Raw genomic sequence first — 14,572 nt, 5'->3', positions numbered from 1 at the left:
ACACAACTAAACTGAATTCAAAACATTGACCCAAGTATAAATGGCAGCCATAGGTATTCAATCGTCACAAATATACTGGGATTCTTCAAGGCCATTCGCTGTCAGGGACCAGTGTACCTGAGGGACCCCCCCTCCACGCCTATGCCCCTCAAAGAGCTCTACGCTCCACCACCACCAACCAGCTAATGGTCCCAAGGCCCTAAAGAAGCCTGCCTCACCTCAACCAGGGCCAGAGCCTTCTCGGTCCTGGCCCCCACCTGGTGGAATGAGCTCCCAGAGGAGATCAGGGCCCTAATGGAGCTAAAACAGTTCCGTAGGGCCTGCAAAAGGGAGCTCTTCCACCAGGCATTTGGTTAAGACTGAATGACCAGCAACATCTACAGGACCCCTGCTCCCTCCCTCTTAAAAAATCCACCCATGTGTTCTGCTCTGGACCTGTTTGCCTTGTTATAGTTTGTACCTGTGTACAAACATTGACAAACAAACAATGTTTAATGTCAATGTTATTTATGTTGAATGAAAATTGTTAGGAAAACTAAATTCTATGTATCATTTCTACATTGTATGTGAACCGCCCTGAGCCTCAGGAGTGGGCGGTATATAAATATAAATAAATAAACACACACACACTTTATCATTGGATGCTTACAAACAGTGGTGGGCACAAACTGGGACACAAATGTAGTGCAAAGCAAATTCTGAATAATTATATGTGCAACCCCTTTTTTTTTCAGTATGCCTCCTATATTTCCACTACCACACTCTTATTTCTCTATTCCAAATTAAAATAACAATTGTTTAAAAGAAAGTTATGGCAAAAAATGAATGTTACAGTACTTATATTACTACTGAGAGCCAACTTGGTGTAGTGGTTAAAAGTGGCGGCCTGTAATCTAGATTTGATTCCCCGCTCCCCCACATGCAGCCAGCTGGGTGACCTAGGGCTAGTCACAGTCCTGGTAGAGCTTATCAGACTGAGCAGTCCTGTCAGCCTCACCAACCTCACAGGGGGTCTGTTGTGGGGAGATGAAGGGAAGGCGATTGTGAGCCGCTTTGAGACTCCTTCAGGCAGTGAAAAGCGGGGTATAAAACCCAACTCTTCTTTCTTCATCATCTGATAAGTATCACAGACCTCTCCCTTTTTCACTCATGCCAAATAAAACAGAGTTTCCTCTTTGATCCATACCAATATCCCTAATTGTAGTAACAGGATTTTTTTTTTTTTTGCAAGTTTAGGCTTGGCGTTAGAAAATACTTACGTGATATAACGCTGTCCATGTATTGAGGTAGGTAAGGAGCCCACAGGTCAATGGTTTCCTTCCGGCCCACCTGTTCGATCCTTCTCAGTTCTGCTAACAGCAAGGCCTGGGCAGCTTCTCTCACCTGCAAATCCAAGCAAAACAACCGTGCTTTTCAAAAAGTCCTTGCCTGTGTCTTTAAATAAGTTACCTGTGCCAGGATGAGTTTTTGAAATGGACATTTCCAGTTCACAGAACAGCTTTACAAAATAACTTCTTTTTTTTTGGGGGGGGGGGGAAGACACATTAAAGCAGTGATATAAAATCAACTGTAATTTTGGCCACCAATGGCGACACACATGGACGTACATCAAGCTGGATGACACGGCATCAGACCCTTGATCCATTATTACCTGCTCATGAACACACATGAAGTTGCCTTAGCCTGAGTTCAAACCACTGGTCCGTCAAGGTGAGTGTTATCTCTCCAGGGTCACCTACCGCCTTGTTCTTTTAATGGGAGATGTTGGGGCTATAACCAATACAATATTAATCAAGCTGGCTATTTCAAAGTTGCCGTTAGTACCCCCCCTCCCCTCCGATAATTATTTCTAGGAACTGTGGACAGAGTGGCAGGGATCTGCAGCCTCCAAGCCTCAGAGGGACGTGGAAGGAGGAGGGGAGGGGGTGGTCAGGGATGGGGGATGGAAGGTGATTGGCTAGCTGCTGAACAGACAGGAAAGCCGGTTGGAGGAGGAGGCACTCAGGGGCGGGACAGCCGCCCTGATTGGGGGTTAAGCGCTGAGTGGCACTTAAGCCATGAGACATGCTCCTCCTCCAAGGCCTTACCGGAAATATTATGTGGAATAGATAACATTTAAGCCCCGGGGTTGTTTTCTTCTTCCCAGTCAAACTTCCTGCTTAAATACGGGCTGCCAGAAGATCAACCAGCGCTGCTTTTATAAATGTACAACTCAGAACCATTCTGTAATCAAAACATTGGAAAATTTTGGGGTCCTCCAAAATTGTGGCACCCGTGTTCTCCGGCCATTTCCCTCCCTAACCTTATCCTTCAGCTTGATTTGCATGACAAAATAACCAGGAGTTGATATGAGTTTCCCCAAGCAACAAGAAACCTACGTCCTCTCCCAAGCCCTAGGAATGAAGCTGGATACGAACACAGAGACTTCCTCTGCTCTTCTGTGCTGCAGAACCCCACGGATATTGCACAAAACCAGCAGCAGGTTTTCAATTAAGCCGAGGGGCCGGTTCAAAACTGTACTGTAAATGTCACGGGTCTGCTCCTCATATATTTCTTTTTAAAGCTGCACAATCAACATATTTTTTTTTTTTGCCACAACAGCACAGAGGCGATGTCAAGGCCAGATAGTCATTTATCAAAAACGGTAGGTGCCAACCTCATTTGCCGACTACTGGCGCTGCGGTCAAAGATTCTACAGCCTCCCCCCTGCAGGATCCGGCCCGAGAAGCTCTCCTTTCCAAGGGCCATTTTGTTTACTACAGCAAAGATGGCTCTTCAAACATTTGAAGATGGTAATCATCGCAGACCTGGATGCCATTTTTGAATCTTTTTCATCTACCATCGTCCACCAATGGAAGTGAATATTGAAATTAAAAGGTCAATAAAGGCAACCAGCTGATTCTCATTCTGAGGCTGGCCGTTTTAAACTGAGCTGCAAGAGGAACCAAGCTCAGGATTGGCCAGGGCATCAGGCGCTGAGAGCTCCCAGGCAGGTCGGTGTGCAACGGGGGACGAACCACATTGATGGAGAAGTTAAGCCAGTCCCAGGGTCAGGCTGGCTTTTTAAAAATTGACATTTTTCTTCTTGGGTCCACTGTTGGATTATTGTAGATGTTATTTTTGACTATATGTTAGATCGTTCCATGTATCCCCCCGGGACGTTATATGTAAACTGCCCTGAGCCGTAATAAAATCAATTAATTAATTAACTCAATGTTGAGGAAATAAAAGTTCCCGAGCAGTGGCATAAAGGGTATGGCTCTCTATGCATGTGTTTCGAGATCCAGCGGGGTGCAGTGGGTTAAAAGTGGCAGACTGTAATCTAAAAAAAAAAAAAAAAAAACCCGGTTTGATCCCTGACTCCTCCACATGCAGCCAGCTGGGTGACCTTGGGCCAGTCGCAGTTCTCTTAGAGCTCTCGCAGCCCCACCTACTTCACAGGGTGGAGAGAGGATGGGAAAGGTCTTTGTAAACTACTTAGGGACACTTTCAGGCAGTGAAAAGCGGGGTATAAAAACCCAGCTCTTCTTTAAAAAAAAAAAAAACAGAATATTTTAAAAGATTACAAATAAATTTGCAGCAGTTATCGAACTGCTGAAGCAAAGAAAAGCAAATACACTATGAACGACTTAATCCAAATTGGTTGAAGGGGTATGCAAGCTTTACAGAAAGGGAGGCCTTTTATATTCTGAAGTGCTTTTCCTCCATGTTCTGACGGAGCAAGGATGACATCCAGTGGCCAGAAAGATGCTTTGTGCCCTTTGCACGAAAAATCCTGCTTTCCGAAGTCGGGCTTTCCATTAAACTACGATATATAATGTCATGCTGGGATGTTAACACTCCATTTTTATTTTTTTTGCCAAACTGACCTGCAAATTGAACTGCATCTACCTATATAATAAATCCAATCCTTAAGCCAGAATTATATTACAATTTTCTTTCTCCCTTGGAACAATATATATTCCATATAAAAATATCCCGCCCCCCCACATTACTGGCCAACTGATTCATTTCTCCCTCCCTCCGCCGTCGATAAAACGGTACCTCCAAGCATCGATCTTGCCATCTACGAGCCAACATTTCAAGGAGAGGTGGTCTAAATTTATCCAGGCCCAGCAAGTCAGGCAGCATAACGCAGTGCATCGCAGCGAGCTGACTCCATCCTATTAAGACACAGGTAAAAAAAAACGTAGTTTCAGACGGTAGCCATGTTGGCGTGCGGCGGGTTTCAGGGGATGAATTTTCAAGAGTCAAAACTCCCTTCGTCAAATACAAAGCAGAAAGGAGATCTTTGAGTCCTCATACCCCAGTAGAGGGTGGGTGCGGGAAAGCGAAGAAGGGATCATGATGCAAAACTAACGCCAGGAGATAAGGCAGGCTTTCTCAACCAGGGTTTCATAAAAACCAAGGGGGAATGGGGGTTCTTAATAGCTATGGAAGGGTTTTAAAATGTGTTGACCTGCCCCACCCAATGGCCAATGATGGGGGAAGGGGAGGGGCCCTGGGTGGGTGTGTACACTACTATGTTCTGCCCAATCACACCTCTTCTGGGGTTTCTCGAAGCCTGAAGAATGCTTCGGGGGTTTCTCAATGGTAAAAAAGTTGAGAAAGGCTGATATAAGGACTCACAGATGGCCATTCTAACTTGCATCTTACGAAGAGAGCTTTGACTCTCAAAAGCTCCCACCCTGAAAAGCTTGCTGGTCTCTAACGTGTTGCTGGACTCAATTTCAGTTTAGGCATGTAAACCTACCATCGCAGAACTAACCGAACACCACAGAGTCCATCAGTATTCATAGTGTTTTGACTACTGGGTATTAAAATGGTTCGCTCATGAGGAATAAGTGTATTTCAGATCAAGCCTGCATTCACATGGTGAGGATTCTCCGTTTTGCATTCGGCAGTGCCTTGCTGCAAACGTGGAGGCATGCAATGTTGACATCCAAGTGTCCCTCATGGGATTGTTCTGTCTACTCCCCCTCCATCAGCTACCAAAGTTCTTGAATCTCCCTGGCCCTGCTGTGCCCCAACCAATTGGTAGCAGCTATAGCTTTAAGAAAGAAAAAGCTCAAGATAACCTCTGATAGCAAGAGAGAAAAATGGCAGAGGCTAAGAGAAGGAAAATGGCGCCCCTGTGAGCAGGAACACTGAAAATGTGCACCTTCCCCAAAAGGCCGTAGCAAAGGCAGATTTTGGAAAGGCTACGCTGCAGGTGTGGAAAGAATGATTCCGGCAAGAGATTGCGTAGCTGCTCCAAGACGGAGCTCTCGTTTGAAACCCAAAACGAAGTTAAACCTCCACATGGATGCAGCTGCAGACGGGGTAAACACTGTAAAACGAAACTTACTGTAGCATTTATTTGCAGCCTAATCTCTTGTCCTGATTATTAAATCAAATTAACTGAAGCCCAAGTTACTTGCATTTATTAGAATCTTATATCTTCTTGCCTTTTGCCTCCCTCTCCTCCTTCCCTCGTCTCCAAGAGAGGGCCATTGGCTGCTTGTTGTAACTTTAGAATGCAAAGCCTTCAACCGAAATGGAGTGAAGAAATTATTCCTTTATTCTTTTTTAAAGGGTTATGAGCTGGGTGGTATAATGTCGGCGCCGCTTGGATTGGTTGAGTTAGGTTGGGTTGCTCGGCTTTTTTAGAAGATTTTATTGTATTAAGGGGGTTTTATGGGGATTTTATTGTTGTGCCACGAGCCTTGTGGGAGTGGCGGGCTATAAGTCCTAATAATAATAATAATAATAATAATAATAATAATAATAATAATAATAATAATAATAATAATAATAATAATAATAAAGGGAAACAAGAATACGCAAAAACATAACTGTTTTCCAGAATCCAAGCAGACAAGCAAGCCATAAATGAAATAGTTTGAATGGAGCTGAAGAGTCCTGCTGGAGCTAGTCCAGCATTTTGTCTCCTGCTGCAAAACATTTTCCCCAATAATAATCCTTTTAATTTGCAAGCTGCAGCTAGCAAAATCTTTGCAATCCAAAGGGGGCTGGTGGTACCAGACAAAAAAGGGAAACAGCTGTGTTGTCAAGAGCTATCAGAAGAACACCAACATTTCTTTCCCCCCTATATTGTTCTTTAACCAGGGATTTATCATGATATAAAAATTGCCGTACCATTGTTGTTGTTGTTCAAATACTGGTTGATATAAACAAATATATAGTACACAGAGATGTTGTTTTAAAACATGTGTCTCACGCAGTATTGGCTACAAGACTCATGAGTTATTATATATATACTAGTAAATAAGCCCGCTGCAGGCTGAATGCAGCGGGCGCTAGCGGGGCCAGGGAGTCTTGCCGGGCGTGGCGGGACAGGGCCGGGAGGCGAGGGTGGGCGAGGGGTGGCATGTGAGCGTGCAGCGGCTTGTCCCTTGCCGCCGCACTGACAATTGGTCCCTTGCTGCCGAACTGACAATCGGAGGGCCCAATCGGCGAAGCCGACATGCATGCCTCATCACGGACAGGGCCCGCCCTCGGGGCCCTTGCAGAATTATTTAATCCGCTCCACTAGGAGTGGGTTAAAGATATACTAGGGACAAAGCCTGTTGCATTCAGGAATACATTGGGCGTTAGATTGGCGGGGAGTGTGTGAAAGAACTCTCCCTCCCCCCAGGACCTGGAAAGGCTGCTGGCTGGAGGCCCCCAGGTAGGGAACTCACCGGCAAAGGCATCTCTCATGCAGCAGCAATCTGCAGCCTCCGAGCCTTGTGGGAAGTGAAAGGAGGAAGGAGTGGCCAGGGATGGGGGATGGTAGGCAATTGGCTGCTGGAAGCACTCAGGGGTGGGACAGCCGACCTGAGTGGGTGTTAAATGCTGAGTGGCACTTAAGCCATGAGACCAGCTCCTCCCCCAAGGCCTTACCAGAAGTATTAAGAACCTACCTCTTCGGTTCCACTTCAACCAATTAATTGTTTTCATGCTACAGACTGATCACCGTTATGCACAGAAAAATGAAAAAGGGACCCAACAACAGCAGTCCAGTTCTGCATCCAAAAGCCTGTAGACTGGGGGTGGCCAAACTGTAGCTCACCACGATCCCCATGAGTTCCTGCCAGCATCATGGACTCATGGGAACTGTAGTCCATGGACATTTGGAGAGCCACACTTTTGGCCACCCCTGCTATAGACCATGCCACGCTCATGCTATAGTGTAGAGAATAGGAGGCAATGCCCTGCATGAGCAATACCAAGGTGCTGGTGTATCACCATTTGCAATGGAGAGAGGCAGCTCACAGGAATGGAGGTTGATTCTCACCCTCTGTATTGTGCCCCCTTTCCCATGAGCACATGAAGAGCAGCAGGAGGAAAGAATTATCTGCCCTGCCGCTGGCGAGCCACAAGTTCAGTGAATTGTTCTGCATATGCAATGCCATAGCAACAAGGCTGAACACCAACTCCCAAGTACTAGAATCAATTCTTTTTAGAAAGGGTATCAATTTTATTTAGGCTGAAGCCATGAACAATAACATAAAAGTGACACAACCTTTATGTTATTGAGGCCCCAGCATCAATCTTTCAGACACCTTGGTAACCATGCTCAGAGGACTTCTCCAGCCCGGCTATCAACTACACCTACAGGGTAAGCAAGTTCGAGGCAGGATTGCAGCCAATACGTAAAGCTGAAACATGGACGACGAGCCACCAAAAAACTCTGCAGGAAAAAACAAAAACAACCACCACAAACACTCCTTTGCAGCTCACGAAACCAAAGACCAGCGTTCAACACCACATAAAGCAAAGCGAGAAAACCCACACAGTTTTAAAACAGTTTTTTAAAAAGACAGTATAGTACAAAACAAAACACTGATTTGCACACTGATATCAAGACAAAGAATTGGTTTCTAAATGAAATCACACTGGAGGACAGATCTGTTTAACCATATTAACGAAAGAGATTTTTCACTTCATATGCTCTTGTGAAAAGAAAATTCTTATATTCCCCTACCACCACATTTTTAGCAGACTGCGGCTAGGACAGAGGCAAAAGCTGTGCATTTAAATTTAGCAACTTATTTATGAAGCCAACCTCCCTCCCCAATATGGGATCCCAAGCCTGGTAACAGATTCTTATTTATTTATTTTATTTATTTGCGTATTTATATACCGCCGCTCTCCAATCGAACTTGTGGCGGTTTACAACAAAACAAGAGAAACCAGTATAACCCCATAAAACCCCTTAAAACATTACATTTTAAACAGTAAACATTAAAAGATGGTGATACAGAATTCTAACCCCCCACCCTCTCCCTCTGTCCAACTAGGGTCCAGAGCTCTCAGTTCATTGGGAGCGAGGGTCCTGATTTAGATTCTGTTACTTGCAATTAGGGAATGGCAGAGGACAGGAAGGCCTGGAGGATCATTGTCCATGGGGTCGCGATGGGTCGGACACGGCTTTGCACCTAACAACAACAACTTGCGATTATTTTTGTGTGTGCCGACGTTATGCTCTCGGCCTCAACTTTTGGCACCTGTTTGCAAAAGCATTCACTTATCTGTTTGCAAAGGTTTTCTTTCCCCTTACTAACATTACCATGCAAATAAATCCGATTCGCTACCCAGTGCTGACATGACATCTCTGCTATTGCCTGTTGCGAGATCTCTAGTGGGGGGCAGCCACCCCCATAAGAAATTGACGAGAAAAATGTAACATGGAGAAAGGTGATACCACCACGGTAGGTGGAAACGTGGCCGCCAAATTGGATTGGGGTGTGTGTTTCTTAAAGTTGGTCCTCCCCCATTTTTGATATTTGAAAACTCTAAACCAGGGAATGTTTGGCATAGCTGCGACACCAACTCTATCACGTGGGAAATGTGCTTGTCCTTGAATTGCTCTAGTAGACTGGATGGTTGCTTGTTTCTAATGATCATTGTTTTTAGAGGAAGGCTCATCTTTTGCCCATGAGCTCAACGAAGCCACTCTCTTTTAAGAAAAGATACAATGCCATGTGTGCCCAAGACGTTAGACCAGGGGTAGTCAAACTGCGGCCCTCCAGATGTCCATGGACTACAATTCCCATGAGCCCCTGCCAGCATTCGCTGGCAGGGGCTCACGGGAATTGTAGTCCATGGACATCTGGAGGGCCGCAGTTTGACTACCCCTGCATTAGACTAATCTTTGTTACCTGTTGGGGGAAAAAACTGCTTGTTTCTCATGTAAAAGGAAAATTGAATAAACTGAACAGCGTTCTCTTTCTGAAAGAGGACAATTTACACAAATAATTGAAAGCCTCCCCATAAATCACAGGCAGTAAAATATATAAAAAGGGGCTGTAAACAGTGTGATCTACAATCACTTAAGAGTGACAGATCTACGCAGAGTCAGCTTCGTTTCCAATGACGTAAATAAGGCTAAGCCGATAAATGCAGAGTTTTTATTCATTTGCAGATTAGTCTTTAAGGTTGTCAAAAGTCGTGATCTTGTAACAGACTGCAGGCTAGTAACAAGAAGGGGGACAGTGAGCCATGCTGCACAGTGCTGTGTTTGTAAAGAAAAGTACTCCCAAATTTCCCCCTTTTGCTTTTTTCTTCTTGTTTATTTTATTGCTTCGAATATTTATCGCTTGCCTTCCCTCCTGGCTCAAGGCTGCTTCTTCCTGCACATAAAAAACCCCAAAAACCTTACTTGCACTAAAAAAATATCTTCTGTATTCATAACCAAATCTATTTTCCCAGCATGTAGAAAGTTACTGACTCTTGATTCTTCTAGGTTCCCCAAACATTCTACTTTTTAAAATGCATAAACACCAATTCAGCAAGCATATGGGCATTTATAGTACAACTCTAATATGTGCCCTAATATATTTAAGTCAATCGGTTTAGGAGCGTTAACTCTACTTAGGACTGCACAGTTAAAGAGATGGTTGTTCTCTCCCACCCATCCTGGGTTGAAAGAGGTTAGGGGGAAAAAAAACAAACTTAAAGAACTTAATATGTTAATTATACGTTTCCTTGCCAGTTAGATTAGCTGGCTGTTTATGTGATATATAGGCCTTCTGCACTTTAAGCCTATCTGGCCCAAAGGCAGAGGACAACAAATTAAAACTGATCATTAGTTCCCAGTAAAGGTTGCTTAAGTGAAACTAGTCCTGAGTACTGCAAAGTGGATGGATGTGCAGATTAAGAGAGGCATGTCACAATGAGAGAGCAAGTTAGTCAAGAGAAGAAAAAAAAAGAGGCCAAGTAGACAGATAGAAACAGAGGCAAAGGTATACCTTCATTTACTAAGAAACAGGTATGTAAAGGAGGAGCAGGGTCAGAGCCAGAGTGATCACCTTCAGTGCTAGCAGAAACAGCGGGAGCAACTTGAGTAGGAAAGAGAAATAAAGAGGATAATGAAGACAGGCATTTCCAGAAGGAGAGGAGGAAAAAAAAAGAGAGAGAGAGAACTGGTTAGTATTGCTAAATAATTCTTTAAAAAGAAGAAGAACCAAGAATCTTTGGGACTATTTTAACAGAAACAATCGTCATACAATGACCTTCCACGAAATGTGTTGGGAGCAGAAAAATTAGTTTTACAACAAAAAGAGATAAGTTTGCTGGCTTAGTCTATAACCAGAAACACCCAAGCGATCCTGCTTTATATCGGGGTGGGGGGCTGCAACCCTATTCACAGTCGTACCAGGGGAAACCTGTGAAGAACACGTCCCTTTGGCCACCTTTGAAATTATACGCAATGATCTCAAGAAGCTTATACAGAAATACTAGCCCCTTGCTCCCATCCTCCCCCCAAAAAAACACCCCAAAACAACATTGTTGAACCTAATTTAGAGCACCCCAACGTTTGGCGCTTCTTTTAAAACGTCAGGCTGCACAGAACCACCTTGAAAACTCATCTCCTAAAGGCCACGCTGGGATTGATTTAACGTGCATCCCCCTTTCCGCTACTTTTAGGGAGGAAGCCACTTAAAACTTAATGGCTCAAAACAGTTTTTGCCAAATTAAAAATTTCTACGGTTTTACGAGGGCCGTTTTCTGAATGGCGGCAGGGGTCCCTGTTTTATAACGCGAAGGCAGTCCAGTGGCGGCCGTAAACTTTATAGTTTCACTAATGCTCCGTGAATCACATTATCATATGAAAGGGCGGGCGGCCCTTATGGCACACACCATCTTACAACCAGAGGTCAACGGTAAGATTTAGAGGTCACTGGCTGCCACTTCCTCCTCCCGGAGAATTACCATATGTCATGCACAAGCATCTTCAAATTAATCCCCCGCTTTTATTCCGCGGAGGAGCTACAATAGGTTCAGGCGCCCTGAACAGATTAACCATTGTTTCCTGAATGGTATGTTTGGTTTTCATGCAGTGAACTTCTTTTGTCGCTCTAAGACATCTGCATCAAAATTACTACTCCTTCTATGATTTCCACGCAAATGCATCACGGCGGCACGTGCACAGCGGTTAAGGAGAGCCGCCGTGAAACTAGATCACGTCTTTTTTCCGGGTTTTTTTCTTTGGGTGGAATTCAACTTTTCTTTTTTGGCTTGTGTTAGAGTGGGTGAAATGTGTGTACTGATAAAAATAAAGAAGAGAGGCTTTACGAAAATGCACATTTGGAAATTTCCAGGCGATGGAAGTTTAGCGTTTTGCTGTTTTAGCTTTGGTCCTTTGTGGCAGGAAGGGGCGGGGAGAGTGGGGGACAAGAACAGTCTCTCTGGCTGTCATTGTTTATATCCATCAGAGTAACCAAAAGTAACAGCTGGCGGGGTAGCTCATGAGCACCAGGCTCTCTGGCAATCTGAAAATAAAAACCCACATGAATTGATCACTCCCATCCTCTCTCCGAGTGTGCGTTAACCTCATCGCAAGCGGCAAAGTTGTATAGCTGTAGAAACAACAAATGCACCATGAGAACTGCTCTGAGAAGCAGAGAGCTGGTGAGAAAATGTGAATTTAAAAAAACACCTAGGAAGTGATGCCTTGGAGGCACATGGGGGGTGGGTGGGAGGGAGAACCTAAGCGATCATCCTGGCCTTACTAAAGCAAAAGACTCAGCTTACTAAAATGTAAGGGATTTGTGAACGAGTATCTGCTAGATCAGGCTTTCTCAACCGGGGTTTTATGAAACCCTGGAGTTTCTTGAGTGCCCTGGGATTCCCAAATGGGGGAAGGGGGGTAGTTAGTTATATTTTAATATATTTTATAAATTTGTTAAACATTTATCAGGTGACAATACCATATACGGTCATGTTGACCTGCCCCCCCTCCACAAAATGGCCAATGGTGGACCTGGAGGGGGTGGGAAGGGGAGGGGCCCCAGGTGGGCGTGTCCACAGCTATGCTTCCCAACCGTATTCTGCACAATCATGCCACTTCTGGGATTTTTCGAAGCCTGAGGAATGTTTCAGGGGTTTTCTCAACCATCAAAAGTAGTTATTTTTATGACATGGGGTCACATTCAAACAACCCCCAGCATTTCTGGCTCTGAAATCTCCCCCCTCCCCCCCCCCCCAAATCTCCTGCTTTTGCTTTTTACGCCTGGCCTGATAAAGAGTTTGAAAACTCGTATGCTTTTTCGGTGGAGCTTTTGTTGTTCTTATCGCTAAGAAATATTGCACATCTTTCACTGGATTCTTCTTTGGCCTAGCAATCTATACTCTCTGTCCCTCTTGGTAAGACTGTCTTGGAAGTTGGGGCCTCCATCTGGACCAAATGTGGGCCAAGGTGCTATATGAGTGTCTCTGTGTGTGTGTGCGTTTGGGGGGAATCAGGAAAGAAATCCTCCTCCTTCTAAGAGTGGGGACATGTGAGGACACTGAGTGGCAAAGTCTCTCCAACAGAAATGATCGCGGTCTTGCTTATTTTGAGGAGAGGAATGCAGCTTTGACCAGGCAATCCTCGTGGCTTTTCGAGGCCGGAGGTTGAAAAAAACCCACATCTGTAGTGAAATATGAAACTGCAGCCAAAGCAATGTGCATCTACTGCCCGGATAACTCAGGGCAGAATGGTGCAGAAGAGTTGCACTGAGTGAGCAGTAGAATAACAGTGCCTTATTAGAAATACAAATTTAAGCCACATTGGAACAGAATAAGCCAGTGATACTTCCTCAGTGGCCTGGGAGACACCTGTGGCTCTTATGCAATAGAAAAGAGCAAAAGTCCAGGAGCTCCTTAAAACAGGGGTAGTCAACCTGTGGTCCTCCAGATGTCCATGGACTACAATTCCCATGAGCCCCTGCCAGCATTTGCTGGCAGGGGCTCATGGGAATTGTAGTCCATGGACATCTGGAGGACCACAGGTTGACGACCGCTGCCTTAAAGAATAACAAAATTTGTGACAGGGCAGGAGCTTTTGAAAGTCGCTGCTCATTTCTTCATATCAGCAGTGACTCGAGAAAGTTTGCACTGTCACAAATGTCAATAAGGCACTACTGGACTCCTGCTCCTTCCTATTGCTACAAAAAGACTAACATGTCTGCTCATCTTGATGTGGCTCTTATGAGCACTCTTCCCCAAAGGGGTCCCTGTCCCATGTTTCAGGTAAGTAGGACTTGTGGTTGGCTTCTCACCTTGAAACGGCTACGCTAGAGGAACGGGTATGCTGTGGCAAGCCTGGGGTACAGGCTGAATTCCAGGGTAGGAATTACACGTGGCTCTTCTGGTTGTGAGTGCAATTCCTCCACGAGCCATGGAGCAAGCAACTAGTAGTAAAGGATCTGTAAGGATGGGACGCTTCTTTGCCCAAACATCAGGACAAAAACTGCTTTGCGATGCAAGGAAAAGGGGTATAAAACTATCTTAACCATTTGAGAAGGGGAAAAAAAATCAATAATGCGAAAGCTCATTAGTCAAGTCAAGGATTCAGATGTTATTTCAGCCATGGTCCCTTCTGAGGACTGACATGGTCATCGTACACCTCTGCACGCTAGATATCGCAGCTGTGGCAGGGCAAATTCTTGCAATAAAGCCGAAAGAGTTTGTTGCAAATAAGCTAAGGTTCCAACCGCCACCAGTTTGGAAATCGAATTGAAACTTTTGGTAACAAGCTTGACGGTAAGGCCCCCAGAAGGAATCATTTCCTAGTTCCTGTAGATCAGGGGTAGTCAACCTGCGGTCCTCCAGATGTCCATGGACTACAATTCCCATGAGCCCCTGCCAGCAAATGCTGGCAGGGGCTCATGGGAATTGTAGTCCATGGACATCTGGAGGACCACAGGTTGACTAATCTGCTGTAGATGACTACAGCCATGGATGTTGCTTCCTGAAAGATTTTGTTTGAACCCAGCTCAACTTCTTGAAACCCAACAGCAACAGTACCGACGTCTGTGTTTTTCAAACTGCTGGTAAAAAGCCAGCCCAGGTGTGGCCTCACATGACCACCTCTCAACTCTGGGAACCTCCCTGGCTGCTAACACAGGTATTGGGTGAAACGTGGCCACTTTGGGCCCACCTTGGGTAGGTACAAGTCAGCTGTCAGTTCCTGAGCAGCTGGCAAACTCTTGTCAGAAGAGTTTGGCATTTCAACCTCTTTCAGCCACAATGACCTGTGTCTGGTGATATTGTATGAAAGCTTCAACCACCCCAATTCTCACACAGCGGTCAATATTTTTTT

General features: G+C 45.0%; 1 protein-coding gene across 6 annotated transcripts in view; it reads right to left on the bottom strand.

Moving 5' to 3' along the window:
- WDR7 (WD repeat domain 7) overlaps positions 1–14,572 on the bottom strand; it is a 250,905-nt gene that overhangs the window by 178,775 nt on the left and 57,558 nt on the right. For 4 of the 6 annotated variants that reach the window (XM_077346857.1, XM_077346856.1, XM_077346855.1 and 1 more), the window contains 3 exons: positions 10,236–10,325; positions 4,045–4,163; positions 1,260–1,383 (listed from right to left, as the gene is read on the bottom strand). In XM_077346857.1, the coding sequence (XP_077202972.1) occupies positions 1,260–1,383; positions 4,045–4,163; positions 10,236–10,325 (333 nt within the window). The remainder of the gene's footprint in view (positions 1–1,259; positions 1,384–4,044; positions 4,164–10,235; positions 10,326–14,572) is intronic. The other 2 variants (XM_077346858.1, XM_077346859.1) reach the window with 1 other exon arrangement.

Source organism: Paroedura picta, chromosome 7, assembly GCF_049243985.1.
Source record: "Paroedura picta isolate Pp20150507F chromosome 7, Ppicta_v3.0, whole genome shotgun sequence".
Classification (NCBI taxonomy): domain Eukaryota; kingdom Metazoa; phylum Chordata; class Lepidosauria; order Squamata; family Gekkonidae; genus Paroedura; species Paroedura picta.
Note: the sequence above shows the minus strand (reverse complement) of the source record. Positions and strands in the feature narration are given on the sequence as shown.